The following is a 22,884-nucleotide window of genomic DNA, read 5'->3' on the forward strand; positions in this document are numbered from 1 at the left end:
GTCTGCTGATGAAGGCCGTTCCGGTCCAAACGCCTTTCAATGCCCTGCTTCTCAATGTGTACTCTGTTCTTCATAACTCACGCCACTGTTCTTACCCCAGTTAGCTCTGTCGGCACATTTTTCATGCAGGGAACGCTGCCAGTGAAACCTCCACATTTGCAGAGGTTCAGGAGCACAGGACCCCCGTGAAAGTGGGAAACAATGACGGAATAGCTATATTGAATCCAGACAAGACAGAGGGACTCCTGGTCAGTCGTAAGGCCGAACAGGGCATAGGGCCATGGTCTAGAGCAGTGTTTCTCAACCTGGGGGTCGGGACCCCTGAGGGGGTCGCAAAGGGGTGTTAGAGGGGTCGCCAAAGAACATCAGAAAACACAGTATTTTCTGATGGTCATGGGGATTCCATGTGGGAAGTTTGAGCCAATTCTATCGTTGGTGGAGTTCAGAATGTTCTTTGATTCTAATGAACTATAAATCCTAGCAACTACAACTCCCAAAAGTCAAGGTCTATTTTCCCCAGGCTCCACCAGTATTCACATTTGCGCATATTGAGTATTTGTGCCAAGTTTGGTCCAGATCCACCATTGTGTGAGTCCACAGTGCTTTCTGGATATAGGTGAACTACAACTCCCAAACTCAAGGTCAACACCCACCAAACCCTTCCAGTGTCTTCTGCTGGTCATGGGAGTTCTGTGTGGCAAATTAGGTTCAAATCCATCGCTGGTGCAGTTTAGAATGCTTTTTGATTATAGGTGAACTATAAATCCCAGCAACTACAACTCCCAAATTACAAAATCAATCCTCCCCCAACCCCACTAGCATTTACATGTGGGTGCATTGGGTATTTGTGCCCAGTTTGGTCCAGTGAATGAAAATACATCTCGCATATGTGATATTTACATTATGATTTATAACAGTAGTAAAATGACTGTTATGAAGTAGCAACAAAAACAATGTTATGGTTGGGGGTCACCACAACATGAGGGACTGTATTAAGGGGTCACGGCATTAGGAAGGTTGAGAACCACTGGTCTAGAGGCAATCTCTCCTGACGTTTTGCCTGCATCTATGGCAAGCATCCTCAGAGGTTGTGAGGTCTGTTGGAACTAGGAAAATGGCTTTCTATATCTATGGAATGACCTGGGTAGGGTAAAGAACTCTTGTCTGCTGGAGCTAGGTGGGAATGTTTCAACTAACCATCTTGATTAGCATTTGATGGTCTGGCAGTGCCCGGAGCAAACTTTTGTTGAGAGGTGATTCTGCAGGAGTCTACCATATCCCATGCAGCTGTGGACAAGTCTACATAGGGACCACTAAACGCAGTGTTGCCCAAACACGCATCAAGGAACATGAAAGGCACTGCAGACTCCTTCAACCAGAGAAATCAGCCATAGCAGAGCACCTGATGAACCAACCTGGACACAGCATATGATTGGAGAACACAGAAGTGCTGGACCACTCTCACAACCACCATGTCAGGCTACACAGAGAAGCCATTGAAATCCACAAGAAGCATGTGGACAATTTCAACAGAAAGGAGGAAACCATGAAAATGAACAAAATCTGGCTACCAGTATTAAAAAACTCTAAAATTACAACAGCAAAACAACAGAGAGGAAACAAACAAGGACATCTAATCACCTCTCAACAAAAGATTGCCCCAGACAATATGCAATTTGCAGAACGGAAACGGAAAGGGCCTGAGGCTGTTAGGAATGGTGGGAGTTGAAGTCCAAAACACCCGGAGGGCCAAAGTTTGCCCATGCCTGGACTTCTCTCTAGTAGAGGCGGGTAACCAATAAAGTACATTACTATATTATTGTTAAGAACAGACTTGATTCCAGATTCTTGTTGACCTTCTGCTTGACCTTTCCACTCTGTCAACTCTGTCCAAAGAAAAACCCAAACCAATGCAACACACCTGAGTCATGAAGTTAAGAAACTTTCTCAAGAAATGAAATTTCACACGGAGTTACGAAATATTCACATGGTTCCTATCAAATAGGAAGGGAGATTTCGAGAGACCAGATGGACGCCAGACCATCCACTGAATTCTTGAGAAAATGGAAATCCCCAAGAGACTTGCATGGAAAAAAATTTCCCTTTGGAGCAAAAAAGCCCCCCCCCCCCCTCAGTTGCCAATATTGCTTGAATGGGTGCCGCATCTCCACTTCTGCCGGACCACTCCACGCTTAAAATATATATTTGCAGAGCGTCTCTTTGGCCAAGGGGCAATAAATGCATCAGACAGTTTTCCTTGGGCTTCCTTTTGACATTGCTTTGGGTTGCAAAGAAGCACTCAAAAAGGCAAAATGGAGAAAAGTGGACCTTACAATAAGGTTGATATTGATGTCTGGATAGAAAGCCTGGGATCGACATGAGACTCGGAATGGCTGGATGGCAAAACCTGCTACTCTGAAAACTTTGAAAGCTATGTATTGTCGAAGGCTTTCATGGCCAGAATCACTGGGTTGCTTTGAGTTTTCCAAGCTGTATGGCCAAGTTCCAGAAGCATTCTCTCCTGATATTTCACCCACATCTATCTTAAATCTAGAAATAGTTTTCTAAGATCTACAGAGACGCTCACTAAAACACCTCAGCAAGCGAGAGTCCAAAAGTGGCAGGCTCAAACCCAGAACCTCAATCCATGGCTGATACCAAATGGGAGACTCCCCCCTGGGCACACAGAAGACTGGGCGACTTGGAAGGCGCTGAACAGACTGCGCTCTGGCACCACGAGATGAAGAGCCAACCTTCAGAAATGGGGCCACAAAGTGGAATCCACGACATGCGAGTGTGGAGAAGAGCAAACCACTGACCACCTACTGCAATGCACCCTGAGCCCTGCCACATGCACAATGGAGGACCTCCTTGCAGCCACACCAGAGGCACTCCAAGGGGCCAGATACTGGTCAAAGGACATTTAATCAACTACCAAGCTTGCAAATTTTGTGTTTTGTCTGTTTGTTTGTTTTGTTCTGTTAGAAATGTAATATAATTGACTGGTTGCCCTGACACAACCCATATCTATGGCATCTATAGTTTCCAACAGACCCCTCAACCTCTGAGGATGCCTGCCATAGATGCAGGCAAAACGTCAGGAGAGAATGCTTCTGCAACATGGCCATACAGCCCGGAAAACTCACAACAACCAACTTTGAAAACAGGTGTAGTGTTGGTGAAATCATGATCCCATTTCAGGAGAAAAGTGGGATATGAACCCAGTAAATAAAGCAATGAAAGGCGGGCTAAGTTCAATCAATCAATTAATCAATACAGAGAAGTTCTCATCAATACAAAATAAAATCATACAATCACAATCAGAAACAGCTCTGAACAACAGCTCAAAATGCAATGTTTTGCAGCTGACAGAGGTGATTTTGTCAGTGGCAATTGTTTTTAAGTGCAGGCCAAGGTCTTTAGGCACTGTACCCAGTGTGCCCAACACCACTGGGACCACCTTTACTGGCTTGCGCCAATCCAGCATATATATCTTGTTTGCTGTGACGTACTGTGTTTTGGTGTCAATAATAATAATAATAATAATAATAATAATAATAATAATAATAATAATGTTCATTTATATCCCGCTTTTGCTCTCCATAAGGAGACTCAAAGTTAAAATGGTGTCAAACTGCATTCATTCTGCAGTGCAGACGCACCCTAAGAAAGTCAGGTTTACAAGCCCATGTCTCCAATAACAACAACTCTACAGAGACTTCAGCAAATATACAAGACTTTTGTGACTTGGAATTTTATGACTGATGGTTCCAAACATTTTGTGCCATTCCACTAGCTGCCTTGAGTGTCCTTTCACCAGAAATGCCAGGTAAGAAAAGCCTCAAAAGAGACGAGATTAAAAGCAAACGATCAAAACGCACACCCAGTCCTTCTTACCAGCCACGTGCCCTGTATCTTGTTGTCAGTCCTAATTGGTGTAGGCTTATGGAATCAATGGAATTAATTTGTATATCGACTCACCACTCCGCATTTGATTCAGTGGGTCTATATCCTCTCCGCTTTGTATCCCACTCAACTGATGGAACTTGCTCAATGGTTCATATTTCCCTCTATGGCAGGCATGGGCCAACTTGGGCCCTCCAGGTGTTTGGGACTTCAACTCCCACAATTCCTAACAGCCTACCGGCTGTTAGGAATTGTGGGAGTTGAAGTCCCAAACACCTGGAGGGCCCAAGTTGGCCTATGACAATCCACAGACTGCAAAAGATCAATTAGCAATCCCAAAATAGGGTACTCACTCCCAACTTTGAGGTTGACCCGATACTTGAGGTGCCAGGAGGTCCCTTCGTAGCAGGAATACTGGCCGCTCTGAGACAGGTCCACATTATGAAGGACGAGGCGTGACCCATTGAGATGGGAGGCGTCCAAGTCAGTGGTGTTGGCCGTCCAAGTGACCGTGGCCTCGGGGTCCACGGACCCACACTGTAGCGTCACGTCCGTCCCCAGCTGTGCGTAGTGGACGTGGGATTCTGGAGGGGAAAAGAGGAGAGGAGAGACATCAATGCTACCATCAGGCGAGAGATGAATAGAATAGCTTGATTGCTATTGTACTATTGCAAAATGCCTCCCCCAGCAAACATCACAAAAACAACACACCCATCCCTCCACACTGCCATATCATCCAGATTATCAAGGCAGATAATCCACATTATCTGCATTGAACTGGATTAACCGTGCTGAGTCACCTGCGGGTTGAAGTCTGATCTGACCATGGTGGTCCATGACTTAGTTACCTCTAGATTCAACATCTACACAAATGACCAGCCACTGCCAGAAGGGACAGAGAGTTTCATCTATGCTGATGATCGTGCCATTACCACTCAAGCAGGGAGCTTTGAGATGGTAGAACAGAAGCTCTCCGAAGCTCTAGGTGCTCTTACTGCCTATTACAGGGAAAACCAACTGATCCCTAATCCATCTAAAACACAGACATGCGCCTTTCACCTTAAGAACAGACAAGCATCCCGAGCTCTGAGGATTACCTGGGAAGGAATCCCACTGGAGCATTGCAGCGCACCCAAATACCTGGGAGTCACTTTGGACCGTGCTCTTACCTACAAGAAGCACTGCCTGAACATCAAGCAAAAGGTGGGCGCTAGAAAAAACATCATACGAAAGCTGATTGGCACAACCTGGGGATCAGAACCAGACACAGTGAAGACATCTGCCCTTGCGCTATGCTACTCTGCTGCTGAGTATGCATGCCCAGTGTGGAACACATCTCACCACACTAAAACAGCAGATGTGCTCTTAATGAGACATGCCGCATTATCACAGGGTGTCTGCGCCCTACACCACTGGAGAAATTACACTGCTTAGCCGGTATTGCACCACCTGACATCCGCCGGGAAGTAGCATCCAATAGTGAAAGGACCAAGGCAGAGACATCTCCAGCTCATCCCCTGTTTGGGTATCAGCCAGCACATCAACGACTTAAATCAAGACATAGTTTTCTTAGATCTACAGAAACACTCGCTGGAACACCCCAGCAAGCGAGAGCCCAAAAGTGGCAGGCTCAAACCCAGAACCTCAATCCATGGGTGATACCAGATGAGAGACTCCCTCCTGGGCACACAGAAGACTGGGCGACTTGGAAGGCGCTGAACAGACTGCGCTCTGGCACCACGAGATGCAGAGCCAACCTTAAGAAATGGGGCTACAGGGTGGAATCCTCGGCATGCGAGTGTGGAGAAGAACAAACCACGGACCACCTGCTGCAATGCAACCTGAGCCCTGCCACATGCCCAATGGAGGACCTTCTTGTGGCAACCCCAGAGGCACTCCAAGGGGCCAGATACTGGTCAAAGGACATTTAATCAACTACCAAATTTGCAAAATCTGTGTTTTTTTTTCTTTTTCTTTTTAATCTGTGTGTTTACTTTGCTCTGCTAGAACTGTAATACAATGGTATGGTTGCTGATGACACGATAAATAAATAAATAAACCTCTAGATTGGACTATAGTTACCTCTAGATTGGACTATTGCAATGCACTCTACATGGGGCTACCCTTGAAGATGGCCCAGAAACTTTAACTGGTCCAACGTTCATCAGCCAGACTGCTAATGGGAATGAATGTGGGTTGTGGCCTAACTCTACTGTTCTGGTCCTTTTGTGTTCCTCCCTCAGATACCCATTCTCCCTCAGAAACACATTCTACATATCTCATCCAGAGTTTTATCAATTTTATCAATTTTATTCCTAATACATCTGACCCACCCATTGTGTTCTATTTTTCTATCCTATTATTTTGAAACTGTTTGTTTTATTTTGTTATTTCATGTATTTATTTTGATGGTATTTTTGCTTCTTGTATTTTTTTTATTTTGTTGTACTGTAATTTTGGGCTTGGCTTCATGTTAGCTGCCCCGAGTCCCCTTTGGGGAGATGGTGGCGGGGTAAAAATAAAGATTATTTTTGTATTGTCGAAGGCTTTCATGGCTGGAATCACTAGGTTCTTGTGGGTTTTTTCGGGCTATATGGCCATGTTCTAGAGGCATTTCTCCTGACGTTTTGCCTGCATCTATGGCAAGCATCCTCAGAGGTAATGAGGTCTGTTGGAAATAGGACAATGGGTTTATATATCTGTGGAATGTCTGGGGTGGGGCAAAGAGCTCTTCTCTGCTGGAGCTAGGTGTGAATGTTTCAACTGACCACCTTCATTAGCATTGGCTGAGCCTGGGAAAATGTTCTCTTGAGAGGTGTTAAGGTGTGCCTGGTTGTTTCCTCTCTGCTGTTTTGCTGTTGTAGTTTTAGAGTTTTTTAATACTGGTAGCCAGATTGTGTTCATTTTCATGGTTTCCTCCTTTCTGTTGAAATTGTCCACATGCTTGTGGATTTCAATGGCTTCTCTGTGTAGTCTGACATGGTGGTTGTTGGTGTGGTCCAGCATTTCTGTGTTCTCAAATAAAATGCTGTGTCCAGGCTGGTTCATCAGGTGCTCTGCTATGGCTGACTTCTCTGGTTGAAGGAGTCTGCAGTGCCTTTCATGTTCCTTGATGCGTGTCTGGGCGATGCTGCGTTTGGTGGTCCCTCTGGAGACTTGTCCACAGCTGCATGGGATACAATGGCAGACTTCTGCAGAGGTGAGAGGATCCCTCTTGTCCTTTGCTGAGCGTAGCATTTGTTGGATTTTCTTGGTGGGTTTGTAGATTGTTTGTATGTTGTGTTTCCTCATCAGCTTCCCTCTGCGGTCAGTGGTTCCCTTGATGTATGGCAGGAACACTTTTTCTCTGGGTGGATCTTCATCTTGACTCTCGTGGCTTGTTCCCGGTTGTCTTGCAGCTCTTCTGATGTCTGAGGTGGAGTCTCCCTTGGCCTGGAGAGCCCAGTTGAGGTGGTTCAGTTCATCTTGGAGGAGGTGGGCTTCGCAGATTCTTTTTGCATGGTCTGCCAAGGCTTTAATGGTGCTTCTTTTTTGACTTGGGTGATGGTTGGAGTTTTTATAAACCCATTGTCCTATTTCCAACAGACCTCACTACCTCTGAGGATGCTTACCATAGATGCAGGCGAAACATCAGGAGAAATGCCTCTAGAACATGGCCCTATAGCCCGAAAAACCCCCCAAAAGAACCTAAAAACAGATAAATTTAGCAAGATCTTAAAAGATGGGAGGATAAAGGATTAATTGGGAATATGTCTTTCCCAAATTGGGTCAATGTGGAGGTATGGAGGTGAAAACATCCTCTGATTTAGAGGAAAGTGCAATAAATGTCCTTCCATGTTTACAATGTTTACTTTTGTGGATCCAATTATTTTTGGAGTTGGCCTCTCCGGGAATCCTTTCATGCAAAGATTCCCAAAGAGATGCTCTACCTAGAAACATATCTATCTATCTATCTATCTATCTATCTATCTATCTATCTATCTATCTATCTGGTTTCCCATTTTTGTGGGGGTCCTGGACCCTGAACCCCATCAAATGAAGGGGGAGTGCGCTTGCGTCTTGCTCCCATGGATCCTTGCAAAGGAGGCAAGGCGATATATTTCGCTGAGTTGCAGGAATGACTGAGCGCAGCCCGAACTACAATACACTCCGAAGTCCCATAAATCTACATTAAAGCTCTATTGCTGCTGATGGATCGCATTAGCTAAATGAGGCCGTGCGGCAAGCAAAGCGCTCCTTTGCCTTCAGCTGCCGGTCGGCCAGGAAAGATCAGCTTTCGTGCCACGATTGAATTGCAAAAAGGGTTGAAAGGCTGGAGGGATCAATTGTGCTTGGTTGAGGTCTCTTTTTGCTTTTGCTGAGACATCTGCATTCAAACAATAACAACAGGACAACCCTGAGGTTCTTGAGAAGCACAGATCTGCACGTGGAAGGAATTTCATTTAAGTTATTGATCATATCAACTTAGCATAAACATTAATTGATTTTGCCAGCTATTTGAGTGCATCAACACTGTAGAATGAATGCAGTTTGGCCCCACTTTAATTGCCATAGCTCAATGCTGCACAATCCTGAAGGGTTGTAGATTTACAAGGTCTGTTGCCTCCTCTGCCAAATAGTGCTGGGAACTTATCAAACTACAGCTCCCGGGATGCCATTGCATTAAGCAATAGCAGTTGAAGTGGGGTCAAACTTCATTCATCCTACTGTGTAGATCAGGCATGGGCCAACTTGGGCCCTCCAGGTGTTTTGGACTTCAACTCCCACAATTCCTAACAGCTTAAGGAAAGGACCTAAGGCTATAGTTACTGCTTGAATGCTTGTTCCTATAACTATGTCTTAAGTTGTTTTCCTGAAAGACAGGATGGAGGGGGCTGTTCTGATTTCATTGAGGAGGGAGTTCCACAGACGAAGGGCTACCACTGAGAAGGCCCTATCTCTCGTCCCCACCAGTTGCCCTTGTAAGGGTGGTGGGACCGAGAGCAGGGCCTCCCCAGATGATCTTAATCTCAGAGGTCAGTCATAGAGGGAGATACGAAGATAAGTGACCTAGGCCAGAACCGTTTAGGGCTTTATAGGCTAAAGCCAGCACTTTGAATTGTGCTTGGTAGCAGACTGGTAGCCAGCGGAGCTGACATAACCTGGAGATGGTATGCTCCCTGAATGAGCAATCCGCTCATTGGACCAATGGAAGCTTCTGAACAGTCTTCAAAGGCAACCCCATGTAGAGTGCATTGCAGTAGTCTATTCGGGATGTAACAAGAGCGTGGAGCACCATGGCCAAGTCAGACTTCCCATGGTATGAGTGCAACTGGTGAACAAGTTTTAATTCTGGGAATGCTCCCCTAGCCAATGCCAAGACCTGGGGTTCCATTCTCATTGATGAATCTAGGATTACTCCGAAGCAGGGAGATACATTCAGATAAGTGACCTAGGCCAAAACTGTTTAGGGCTTTATAGGCTAAAGCCAGCACGTTGAATTGTACTTGGTAGCAGACTGGTAGCCAGTGGAGCTGACGTAACATGGGGATGGTATGTTCCCTGAACGTTGTTCTGATGAGCAATCCGCCCATTGGACCAATTGAAGCTTCTGAACAGTCTTCAAAGGCAACCCCATGTAGAGTGCCTTGCAGTAGTCTATTTGGGATGTAACGAGAACATGGAGCACCATGGCCAAGTCAGACTTCCCAAGGTATGGGTGCAACTGGTGCACAAGTTTTAATTCTGGAAATGCTCCCCTAGCCAATGCCAAGACCTGGGGTTCCATTCTCATTGATGAATCTAGGATCACTCCCAAGCTACAAACTCATGTGTTCATGGAGAGTGTAACCCCATTCAGCACAGGCTGTAACCCTATGCCAGTGGTTCTCAACCTGAGGTCCCCAGATGTTTTTGGCCTTCAACTCCCAGAAATCCTGGCTGGTAAACTGGCTGGGACTTCAGGGAGTTGTAGGCCAAAAACATCTGGGGAAGCCAGGTTGAGAACCATTGCCCTATGCCCTGTTAGGCCTTATGATTGACCAGGAGGGCCTCTGTCTTGTTTGAATTCAATTTCAATTTCTGTGCCCTCAGCCAGTCCAACACAGCTGCCAAGCACCGGTGGGAAGTGACAGGTGGGAAGGAGTGACAGAGTTGATCATCATCAGCGTACAGATGACAACGTACGCTTGTCATCAAATGGAACTCAGAATGCCAGATTCATTGAACTGAGATTATTCCCTTGGAGAGAAGATTCTGATACTTGTATCCATTACCTGAATATATAGTTATGGAGTCTACTTTCTTTTTGCTGCTCCAGAACATGAACCAATGAATCCAAAGGACAAGAAGAGCATCTCCCCACCTAAACCTTCAGATGAATTCCCTGTTTGACAGTGGATCACAAAGTCTTGGGTCATGGTTGAAGTTTCCTCATTGAAGGTTGGACAATGCCAGAGATACAGCTTAATGGTGTAACATTAGAAAATGTTGACCATTTCCGCTCCCTTGGCAGCCACCTCTCCACCAAAGTCAACATCGACACCGAAATACAACACCGCCTGAGCTCTGCGAGTGCAGCATTTTCCCGAATGAAGCAGAGAGTGTTTGAGGACCGGGACATCCATAGGGAGACCAAGGTGCTTGTCTATAAAGCTATTGTCCTCCCAACCCTGCTATATGCCTGCGAAACGTGGACTGTCTACAGACGTCACATGCAGCTCCTGGAACGATTCCATCAGCGCTGCCTCCGGAAAATCCTGCAAATCTCCTGGGAAGACAAGCAGACAAACGTCAGTGTGCTGGAAGAAGCAAAGACCACCAGCATTGAAGCGATGGTCCTCTGCCATCAAATCCGCTGGACCGGCCACGTTGTCCGGATGCCTGACCACCGTCTCCCAAAGCAGTTGCTCTACTCTGAACTTAAGAACGGAAAACGGAACGTTGGTGGGCAGGAGAAGAGATTTAAAGATGGGCTCAAAGCCAACCTTAAAAACTCTGGCATAGACACTGAGAACTGGGAAGCCCTGGCCCTTGAGCGCTCCAGCTGGAGGTCAGCTGTGACCAGCAGTGCTGCAGAATTCGAGGAGGCACGAGTGGAGGGTGAAAGAGAGAAACCCCAACCGGGACCGCCTTCCACCTGGAAACCAATGCCCTCACTGCGGAAGAAGATGCAGAGCAAGAAGAGGGCTCCACAGCCACATCTGGACCCACAAGGAAACCCATAACGGAAGACCATCTTACTCGTCCAACGAGGGATCGCCTAAGTAAGTAAGTAAGAAGGTTGGACACCAACCAGATGCTTTCCCCCATGAAATCGTGCACAATAAAGAGTTGGACTAGATGAGACCCCTTCCAACTCTATCCATCTATGAAAACAGCGTATCCCCATCGCTTTGTGGGTCTTATTGATGATCCATGGACAGGAAACTCATCCTGTTACATCAGTAAGCAAGGCAGCATATCCTTTCCCTTGAGGCTGCTCTCCGCCTTCTTCATTTTGTGGCCAAAACGGCCTTTTCTAGAAGGACATATGCATGCAAGACCCTTAAAAATTCTCCTTCGATACGTTACACTGCAGATGGACATTAACCAAAGCCAGGATGCCCCATGAAAGGTTTAGGGGTTCAGGGTGTTGAGGGTGCCCTAACTTGGGGTCAGAATGTGCAGTGGCCCGAGCAGCGCAAATCGTGCAAAGAGAAGATCTGTGTGGATGGTTACCTCTCCATAACCCTTATCTCTGCTTCTGGGGACCGGCTGAATTCCTCCCGCCTGCTGAGGCGTGACCTCCCTTTCCACGAAAGCTGCCTTGACTCTACCCGAATGCTGCTGCGTGTTTATCTACACAACTCATAAATCTGCATCCTTCCCTGGAGTGGTTGCCAATTTGTGGTCCGCTCCAGCTGCGAGGCCTCAATGCCTTCCTTCCACTCCGGAGGAGTTTTGACCAGAGAGGAGACGGGAGAGAGGGAAGGAGGCCGAGAGGGAAAGGAAGATGGGGAAAGGAATGCGGGGAGCCTGGAGAGCCCTTCTTGACCTGCTCCTGAACCGGACTTTACCTTTGCCCTTCCCACTAAAGGCCTAATGAGAGGATGGCACACTCACACACATGCCCCATCATGCACGTTTTTTGGGCCATAGTGTCAACCTTCTCTATCACCAAGGTAAAACTTCCCTGCAAGGTAGGACCTCTCCATGTTCTGATGTTGGACCTTGACACACTATGTCTCCAAGATAAGACCTCTGTCTCTAAACTCTGCATCCAAAATAGAACATCTCTATGTTCCTCTAATGGAGGAGCTCCCCACAGTCTACTTCCAAGGTAGAATAGAATAGCTTTATTGCCGTTGTACTACTGCACAATGAAATTGAATGCCTTCCCTAGCACACATCACAAAAACACAAAACTCATCCGTCCACACTCCCACCAGTACCACACAGCCCCCAGTGCCACATCAATGCAAAGCCATGGAGTTCAACATAGCCACAGCTCTAGGATAAAAGCTTTCTCTCAGTCTGTTTGTCCTTGCCTTTGTCACCCTGTACTGTCTGCCAAATGACAATAATCCAAGAAAAGAAGAATATGCCTGGTGAGATGGATCCTTAAGAATGATCTGAGCTTTCTTAAGGCTGCCAGACTTATAAAGCCTTCTCTTCTTCAGGCTAAACATGCCCAGCTTCTTAAGCCGTTCCTCATAGGGCTTGTTCTCCAGACCCTTGATCATTTTAGTCGCCCTCCTCTGGACACATTCCAGCTTGTCAATATCTCTCTTGAATTGTGGTGCCCAGAATTGGACACAATGTTCCAGGTGTGGTCTAACCAAAGCAGAATAGAGGGATAGCATTAAGGTAAAAGGTAAAACCTCCCTGCAAGGTAGGACCTCTCCATGCTCTGATGTCGCACCTTGACAACTCTGTCTCCAAGATAAGACCTCTGTCTCTAAACTCTGCATTCAAGATAAGACATACTTGTGCTCTCTCTCTAATGGATGACCTCCCCACAGTCTACTTCCAAGGTAGAATAGAATAGCTTTATTGCCGTTGTACTAGTGCACAATGAAATTAAATGCCTTCCCTAGCACACATCACAAAAACACAAAACCCATCCGTCCACACTCCCACCAGTACCACACAGCCCCCAGTGCCACATCAATGCAAAGCCATGGAGTTCAACATAGCCACAGCTCTAGGATAAAAGCTTACTCTCAGTCTGGGTTGTTGTAGGATTTTTCGGGCTATATGACCATGTTCTAGAGGCATTCTCTCCTGACGTTTTGCCTGCATCTATGGCAAGCATCCTCAGAGGTAATGAGGTCTGTTGGAACTAGGAAAAAGGGTTTATATATCTGTGGAATGACCAGGGTGGGACAAAGGACTCTTGTCTGCTGGAGCTAGGTGTGAATGTTTCAACTGACCACCTTGGTTAGCATGCAATGGGCTGATTGTGCCTGGAGCAAGCTTTTGTTGAGAGGTGATTAGATGTCCTTGTTTGTTTCCTCTCTGTTGTTGTGCTGTTGCAATTTTAGAGTTTTTTTAATACTGGTAGCCAGATTTTGTTCATTTTCATGGTCTCCTCCTTTCTGTTGAAATTGTCCACATGCTTGTGGATTTCAATGGCTTCTCTGTGTAGTCTGACATGGTGGTTGTGAGAGTGGTCCAGCATTTCTGTGTTCTCAAATAATCTGCTGTGTCCAGGTTGGTTCATCAGGTGCTCTGCTATGGCTGACTTCTCTGGTTGGAGTAGTCTGCAGTGCCTTTCATGTTCCTTGATGCGTGTTTGGGTACTGCGTTTGGTGGTCCCTAGGTAGACTTGCTCTCAAGCCAGGCATCGTCCCCCATTCTGTATCTTTAGATTTCGATTTTCCTGCCAAAGTGGAGTATCTTGCATTGGTCACTGTTGAACTTCATTTTGTTAGTTTTGGCCATTCATCCCTCTAATCTGTCAAGATCGTTTTGAATTCTGCTCCTGTCCTCTGGAGAATTGGCTATCCCTCCCAATTTGGTGTCGTCTGCAAACTTGATGATCCTGCCTTCTAGTCCATCTCCTCATGCTCTAAGGCACAGCCTTCTCTGCTCTGTCTCCAAGATAGGACATCTTCCAAGATGGAAGATGTTCAGAAACCAAAATAGTCCAAGGTCTGGAAACCATGAATCTCTTTGAGGAGCAGGTTTGAGAGCCTGGAGAAGAGATGGTGAACATGTGTATTCCTGCTTGAAACGGGCTTGGACTGGATGGCCCTTGGCTGCCAGTTTGCTACCGGGCCCAATTCAAAGTGCTGGCTTTGGCCTATAAAGCCCTAAACGGTTCTGGCCCAACTTACCTGTCTGAACATATCTCCCCTTATGAACCACTGAGAACTTTAAAATCATCTGTTCAAACTTTTGGATTCCAGGATTCTAAGAGGGGACACAGGAGCTACGGAAGCACTATGTAGGACAGTGTTTCTCAACCTGGGGGTCGGGACCCCTGTGGGGGTCGCGAGGGGGTGTCAGAGGGGTCGCCAAAGACCATAAGAAAACATAGTATTTTCTGTTGGTCATGGGTTCTGTGTGGAAAGTTTGGTCCAATTCTATCGTTGGTGGGGTTCAAAATGTTATTTCATTGTAGGTGAACTATAAATCCCAGCAACTACAACTCCCAAATATCAAGATCTATTTTTCTCAAACTCCTCCAGTGTTCACATTTCAGCATATTGAGTATTCGTGCCAAGTTTGGTCCAGATCCATCATTGTTTGAGTCCACAGTGCTCTCTGGATGTAGGTGAACTACAACTCCAAAAATTCAAGGTCAATGTCCACCAGATCCTCCCAGTGTTTTCTCTTGGCCATGGGAGTTCTGTGTGCTAAGTTTGGCTCAATTTCATCATTGGTGGTGTACAGAATGCTCTTTGATTGTAGGTGAACTATAAATCCCAGCCACTACAGCTCCCAAATCAATCCTCCCCGACCCCACCAGTATTTAAATTTGGGCATATTGGGTATTTGGGATTTGAAAATACATCCTGCATATCCGATATTTACATTATAATTCATAACAGTAGCAAAATTACAGTTACGAAGCAGCAATGAAAATGTTATGGTTGGGGGTCACCACAACGTGAGGAACTGTACTAAGGGGTCGCGGCATTAGGAAGGTTGAGAAACACTGATGTAGGATCATGCGATTCCTAAAATATTGCAACATCCATTGCTTATTTTTGCAGAGTGTAGTAGCTGATGTTTCCTTTGGCATGGGGCAGTGAATCTGCTCCAGATTTCAGTCTGAACTTGGAAGGCCTATCAATAGTTGGGGGGTGAGGTGGACAGAGCTGTGCTGTGAAGCTCTGCACAATCTGGGAAACGCTTTGCTTGGAAAGTCTTGGAGAACTCCTTGCCCAAGGCAGACTTATTTTTGAAAAATACCTCCTGCATTATTGAACAACCTTAAAAGTCACCATCTGCGCCCTGGCCACCATGTTCTTTTCCTGAACCTGGAGAACCTTCAGATTGAACTTGGATCTTCCTGCCTGCGAAGGCAGATGTGCCACCAACAATCTCCGTCCCTTTCTTACGGCTGGCTTAAATCACAAAAAAAAAGTACAGCCGTTCCACAAAAGCAGAACATCCATTTCCCTCCCTGCCCTCGTTTTGGAGACTTGACAGATTGTTAGCAAAAACTAACTCTGGTGGATGAATAAATAATCCCCAAGAGAGAGAAAGAGAGAGAGAGAGGCAGAAAGGGGACTTGAGGAAAAGAAGCCCAGAAACGATGATTTGGGAACAGCAGTTTGGCATCTCCTTTTTCTCTTGGGAATGCTTTCATAGAATCATAGAATCCAAGAGTTGGAAGAGACCTCCTGGGCCCTCCAGTCCAACCCCATTCTGCCAAGAAGCAGGAATATTGCATTCAAATCACCCCTGACAGATGGCCATCCAGCCTCTGTTTAAAAGCTTCCAAAGAAGGAGCCTCCACCACACTCCGGGGCAGAGAGTTCCACTGCTGAACGGCTCTCACAGTCAGGAAGTTCTTCCTCATGTTCAGATGGAATCTCCTCTCTTGTAGTTTGAAGCCATTGTTCCACGTCCTAGTCTCCAAGGAAGCAGGAAACAAGCTTGCTCCCTCCTCCCTGTGGCTTCCTCTCACATATTTATACATGGCCCTCATCATATCTCCTCTCAGCCTTCTCTTCTCCAGGCTAAACATGCCCAGCTCCTTAAGCCGCTCCTCATAGGGCTTGTTCTCCAGGCCTTTTATCATTTTAGTCGCCCTCTTTCTATGGACACATTCCAGCTTGTCAATATCTCTCTTGAATTGTGGTTCCCAGAATTGGACACAATATTCCAGGTGTGGTCTAACCAAGGCAGAACAGAGCATGGGGAGCATGCCTTCCCTAGATCTAGACACTATACTCCTATTGATGCAGGCCAAAATCCCATTGGCTTTTTTTGCCGCCACATCACATTGTTGGCTCATGTTTAACTTGTTGTTCATGAGGACTCCAAGATCTTTTTCACACGTACTGCTCTCGAGCCAGGCATTGTCCCCCATTCTGTATCTTTGCATTTCGTTTTTCCTGCCAAAGTGGAGTCTCTTGCATTTGTCACTGTTGAACTTCATTTTGTGAGTTTTGGCCCATCATCTCTCTCATCTGTCAAGATCCCTTTGAATCCTGCTCCTGTCCTCTGGAGTCTTGGCTCTCCCTCCCAATTTGGTGTCGTCTGCAAACTTGATGATCCTGCCTTCTAACCCTTCGTCTAAGTCATTAGTAAAGATGTTGAACATCTTTCCTTGCATCCATCAGCCTGAGCAGAAATCTCCGCTGCTTCCTTCTTTTCTCTGAAGCTCCCTTCGGGTCCCGGGCAGATTTGGGGAGCAATATAGAAGCAAGGCTTGGCATGACGGCACAGAAATTAGTCATTTAGGGTAGAAAGACAGCTGTTGCACTCCAGAACAGGAAAAACCCTCTGACTGTAAACACCACGCCGTTGATTGGAAAACAATCCTTTTATTGTATTGTCGAAGGCTTTCATGGCCAGAATCACTGGGTTGTTGTAGGTTTTGTTCATAAAAATGAACAAAATCTGGCTACAAGTATGAAAAAAACTCAAAAATTACAACAGCAAAACAACAGAGAGTAAACAATCAGGCACATCAAATCACTCTCAACAAAAGATTCCCCCCAGGCACTTCCAAGCCATTAAATGCTAATCAAGGTGGTCAGTTGAAACATTCACACCTAGCTCCAGCAGACAAAAGTCCTTTGTCCCACCCTGGTCATTCCACAGATATATAAACCCACTAGCTGTGCCCTGCCACGCGTTGCTGTGGCCTATAGTAAAACTTATCAAAGTTGAGGTAGATATCTGGACTATTATGAAAGAGAGGTCCCTACCTATTCCTTCCCCCTTTTCCTCCCCCTTTCTCTCCTTTCTTCCTTCTCTACCTCTTTCTTTCTTTCACTACTTGGTTTCATCCTTCTCTCTTTCCTTCATTCCCTCCCCCTTTCTTCCTTTGCCTTTCTTCCCTCCCTGTTTGCTTCCTTCTTTCACTTTTTATTTCTTTTTATTTTACCACCATCATAACAATAACAATAATGCAATGCATTGCCTCTGGGACCTGACACCTCTCCCATTCCCCCTAAAAGGGTCTAATAGAAATAATAGCATCATCATCATAATAGAAATAACAACCTTTACCCGCCACATGTTGCTGTTGCCATTCTTCCCTCTTTATCTCCTTCTTTCCCTCCTTCCTTCCTTCCTTCCCTCCCATCTTTCCTTCTCCTCTTCTTTCTCTATCTCTTTCCTTCCTTCCCCCTTTTTCTTTCTTTTCTGCTGTCTCTCTTTTCTTTCCTTCCATCTTTCCTTTTCTTTCCTTTTCTTTTTCCTTCTTTCTCTAACTTTCCTTCCTTCCCCCTTTTTCTTTACCTCCCTTTCTCTTTCTTCCTTCTTTCCTTTCTTCCTGTCTTTCCTAGATTTTGACAGGGCGGGAAGGGGCGGGGTGGGGTTTGGAGGTGGCGTGAAGTAAAAGGAGGTAAGATTGGGGTGGGGGAATGATGGAGCGTGGGGTTGCGTGTGTGTGTGCGGCGGCGGGGGGAGTGGGGTTGCGTGTGTGCGTGTGGCGGCGGGGGGAGTGATGGAGTGTGGGGTTGTGTGTGTGTGTGCGGCAGGGGGGGGTGTGTGTGCGGGAAGCGGCGCGACGGGGCTTGGAGTGAGTTGTTTTTCATTTTGAGTAGATATGTTTATACCTTGTGGGTTGTGTTATGGGCATGGGGATTTTGGTTAAGTTTCGTTGGGGGATTTTTGAGTTTTGTTGTTTTGCCGTTTTGTGAGTGTGTTGTTGTGTTGTTTTTCATTTTGAGTAGATATGTTTGTACCTTTTGGGTTGTGTTATGGGCATGGGAATTTTGGTTAAGTTTCGTTGGGGGATTTTTGAGTTTTGTTGTTTTGCCGTTTTGTGAGTGTGTTGTTGTGTTGTTTTTCATTTTGAGTAGATATGTTTGTACCTTGTGGGTTGTGTTATGGGCATGGGGATTTTGGTTAAGTTTCATTGGGGGGGTTTTGAGTTTTGTTTCCTCGTTGGATGCCCCTAACAAATTTATATATATAGATTTTCCTAGTTCCAACAGACCTCACTACCTCTGAGGATGCTTACCATAGATGCAGGCAAAACATCAGGAGAAAATGCCTCTAGAACATGGCCATATAGCCTGGAAAAACCTACAACAATCCTTTTATTGAAGATAATTAAAAAGCAGCAAGTAAAAAGCACTTAAAAGAAATAGGTAAATCCAATTAGGTAAGAAGATAAGCAGGAGCAAAAATAGTCCAGAGTAAAGTTCAGCATAAAAACACAGCCCACCCTTCTCTAATATAATTCAGAAAACCAGGAAACATTAATCCAAGGCGTGGATATGCATTCATATGTATTATTTATTTATTTACTGTATTTGTATACCGCCTTTCTCAGCTAATTGGCGACTCAAGGCGGTTTCCAACAAATCAGTATACATAAAACATAATAGATAAAAAAAAATTAAACAGTATAAGACATCACAAAAGCAATAAAAGCAACATCATCAGCGTCTCATTATTCTCAAGCATTGTCCAATTCCATTGTCAGGTCATTCGATTTCCTATATTAGCTACTCTGTATTTGTAAACGCTTGCTCGAATAGTCACGTTTTAACTTGCCTCCGAAACGTCAAGAGGGAGGGAGCAGATCTGATCTCCCTAAGGAGGGTGTTCCATAGCCGAGGGGCCACCACTGAGAAGGCCCTGTCTCTCGTCCCCACCAAACGTGCTTGTGACGAAGGCGGGACCGAGAGCAGGGCCTCCCCAGATGATTTTAAAGTCCTCAGTGGTTCGTAAGGGGAGATACGTTCAGACAGGTAAGTTGGGCCAGAACCATTTAGGGCTTTATAGGCCAAAGCCAGCACTTTGAATTGGGCCCGGTATTAAACTGGCAGCCAGTGGAGCTGGCACAACAAGGGAGTTGTATGCTCCCTGAACACAGCTCCTGTTAACAACTTGGCTGCATGTTGTGTTTCAACAACAACAGCATGATGGAGATGAGAGTGAGAGTGCAGCTGATGGCTTTCAGTTTTCTCAGTCACAGCCTGTAGCTGTAGAGAGGCCGCTGTTTTCACAGGAAAGGAATGCGGCTGATAAGACAAACGCTGAGAACCAGGGTCAAGGTGCCCAGGTGTTGAGACGGAGCCCACGGATTGTGGCCAAGTATTGAGATCATCAGTTTTGGTGGGAAAGCTGATTGTTTTGATGTTTAGTGAATATATGCTCTGCTTTGGAGATTTCTAGTTGTCAGTTCCAACGTTGCTTTAAGGCTAGCTTCAGCTCCGGGCCTTGGGTAAGGCTGCTTCATGCTTCATGCTATTTCATGCTGTTTCATGGACTTTACACTGAACCTGTGCTTCAAGTCTCCTGCTTTGGGCAATATGGATTATATTGGATTATAACCTGTACTATTGATCTTTTCACTGCTTATGAACTGCTTTTTGTTTGAAAACCTCACAATAAACTATATACCTCACAACTCTGGCTGGTTTGTTATAGAGAGCAAGGTGAATCTTATTCTGAGATACAACACTGCTGTTCGTTGGACTAGTTGAAGCTTCCAGACCGTCTTCAAAGGCAACCCCATGTAGAGAGCGTTGCAGTAGTCTATACGGGATGTAACTAGAGTGTGGACTACCGTGGCCAAGTCAGACTCCTCAAGGTATGGACGCAGCTGGCATACAATCAAAGAATCCAAACCATGAAACAAGAAATACTTAGACAAGAATCTTCCAATCAAGGCTTCCATAAAACAAGGATGAGAACTATACTTGATTCCAAACAATGCTTCACCTGACTATATTTCCCATACTTGGAACTTTTATCCCCTTGTTAAGCTATTCCACGCACTCAGGAACTGGTTTTGTTTTACTTGAGATCCCCTTATCTTTTTCTGTCAAAGCCTGGCAGATCTCCGAAGGCACTGTTCGGCCTGTCTGTTTTGACTAATTTCCTCTCGCCTATCTATTTGCTCATTAAGTCTCGCAGCTGGGGCAGGTGCCCAGTTGTTTTCAAGCCCCAAATCCTGGGAACCCTCTGGTAACAGTTCAGGGAGTATACTATCTGTTGCACTCCCTTGAGGGACCTTCTCATGGGAAACTACACTTTGCACAGGGGTCTCCTGGTCCTTCTCTGCATCAGTCTCATTGACCAAACCATTGCCATCTTGAAATTCATTAGCATCACTTCCCACATCCAAAACACCCTGATCCTGAAACACAATCACCGGCTGAACTCCAACAACAGCATAGGGAAGAAGACCTCCCAGTGAAGGTTGAAATCTTTGCAAAGTTTGCACCGAAGAGCAAGAATGAAGAGTTTGGATAACATTTGATCCAAGAGATAAAGTCAGACGACAGCCAGATCCAACTTTGTTTCTGTTGGGACTTCCAATTGAATAAAAAAAATTGTGCATTTGAAGTGATTACATGATATCATTACAGCAACAGATTACTTTATGGAAAAACAAAAAAGAGGAACTGTTTGTATCATTTATAAAGAAATGCTTCCAAGTTTGGAAGATTAAATAATGAGATTGTAAAGTAGATAAAGAAGTTGTTTCAGATAAGAAGTGAGTGGGAAGACCATCATGTTTTCCTCGGATGTCTTTAAGGAGGGAAGTGGGAAGTCCATTTCAACTCTTGGATTTTTAAATGTTTCACTAATTGAATCATAGACTCCTTGAGTTGGAAGAGACCTCGTGGGCCATCCAGTCCAACCCCATTCTGCCAAGAAGAAGGAAAATCTCTTTCAAAGCACCCCCAACAGATGGCCATTCAGCCTCTGCTTAAAAGCCTCCGTAGAAGGAGCCTCCACCACAATCCAGGGCAGAGAGTTCCACTGCTGAACAGCTCTCTCTCACAGTTAGTAAGCTCTTCCTCATGTTCAGATGGAATCTCCTCTCTTGTAGTTTGAAGCCATTGTTCCATTGCGTCCTATTCTCCAAGGAAGCAGAAAACAAGCTTGCTTCCTCCTCCCTGTGGCTTCCTCTCACATATTTATACATGGCTATCATATCTCCTCTCAGCTTTCTCTTCTGCAGGCTAAACATGCCCAGCTCCTTAAGCCGCTCCTCATAGGGCTTGTTCTCCATATCCTTGATCATTTTCATCGCCCTCCTCTAGACACATTCCAGTTTGTCAACATCTCCCTTCAACTGTGATGCCCAGAATTGGACACAATATTCCAGGTGTGGTCTAACCAAGGCGGAATAGAGCATGGGGAGCATGACTTCCCTGGATGTAGGCATTAGGACAGTGTTTCTCAACCTTCCTAATGCCATGTCCCCTTAATACAGTTCCTCATGTTGTGGTGACCCCCAACCATAACATTATTTTCGTTGCTACTTCACAACTGTAATTTTGCTACTGTTATGAAGCATCATATAAATATCTGATATGCAGGATGTATTTGATATAAATATATGATATGCTCATATTTGAATACTAGTGGAGTTGGGGAGTGTGTGTGGAATAACTGATTTTGTCATTTGGGAGTTGTAGTTCCTGGGATTTATGGCTTACTTACAATCAAAGAGCATTCTGAACTCATCCAATGATGTAATTGAACCAAACTTGGCACACAGAATTCCCATGACCAAGAGAAAATACTGAAGGGTTTGGTGGGCATTGAGCTTGAGTTTTGGAGTTGTAGTTCACCTACATCCAGAGAGCCGTGTGGACTCAAGCAATGATGGATCTGGACCAAACTTGGCACAGATACTCAAAGTGCCCAAATGTGAACACTGGTGGAGTTTGGAGGGAAATAGACCTTGACATTTGGGAGTTGTATTTGCTGGGATGTATAGTTCACCAGCAACCAAAGAGCATTCTGAACCCCATCAATGACAGAATTGGATCAAACTTCCCACATGGAATCTTCATGACCAACAGAAAATACTGTGTCTTCTGATGGTCTTTGGTGACCCCTCTGACATCTCCTCGTGACCCCCCAAGGGGTCCCGACCCCCAGGTTGAGAAACGCTGCACTAGACTCCTTTTGATGCAGGCCAAAATCCCATTGGCTTTTCTTGCCACCGCATCACATTCCTGGCTCATATTTCCCTTCCTCCCCACGAGCACTTCAAGATCTTTTTCACACGTACTGCACTAGAGGCAGGCATCATCCCCCATTCTGTCCCTTTGCATTTCATTTTTTTCTGCCTAAGTGGAGTCTCTTGCATTTGTCCCTATTGTTTTTAGGAAGGAATGTGGGGGACATTTGTTGCAATGGGTTTAGATGGTGTGTAAGTCATGTACTGGAAAATTACTAACTTTCCAAATTGTATAATGATACTTATATTGTTAGGTGTCCCTGGTGGTGCACTGGGTTAAACCCTTGTGCAGGCAGAACTGAAGACCAACAGGTCAGAGGTTCGAATCCGGGGAGACTGCGGATGAGCTCCCTCTGTCAGCTCCAGCTCCCTATGCGGGGACATCAGAGAAGCCT

The 22,884-nt window shown here is 45.5% G+C and overlaps 1 protein-coding gene across 4 annotated transcripts in view; it reads right to left on the reverse strand.

Moving 5' to 3' along the window:
• Positions 1-22,884, reverse strand: part of CNTFR (ciliary neurotrophic factor receptor) — a 737,562-nt gene that overhangs the window by 191,570 nt on the left and 523,108 nt on the right. For all 4 annotated transcript variants that reach the window (XM_060761150.2, XM_060761151.2, XM_060761153.2 and 1 more), the window contains one exon: positions 4,260-4,490. In XM_060761150.2, the coding sequence (XP_060617133.2) occupies positions 4,260-4,490 (231 nt within the window). The remainder of the gene's footprint in view (positions 1-4,259; positions 4,491-22,884) is intronic.

This window comes from Anolis sagrei, chromosome 2 (assembly GCF_037176765.1).
Source record: "Anolis sagrei isolate rAnoSag1 chromosome 2, rAnoSag1.mat, whole genome shotgun sequence".
Lineage (NCBI taxonomy): Eukaryota > Metazoa > Chordata > Lepidosauria > Squamata > Dactyloidae > Anolis > Anolis sagrei.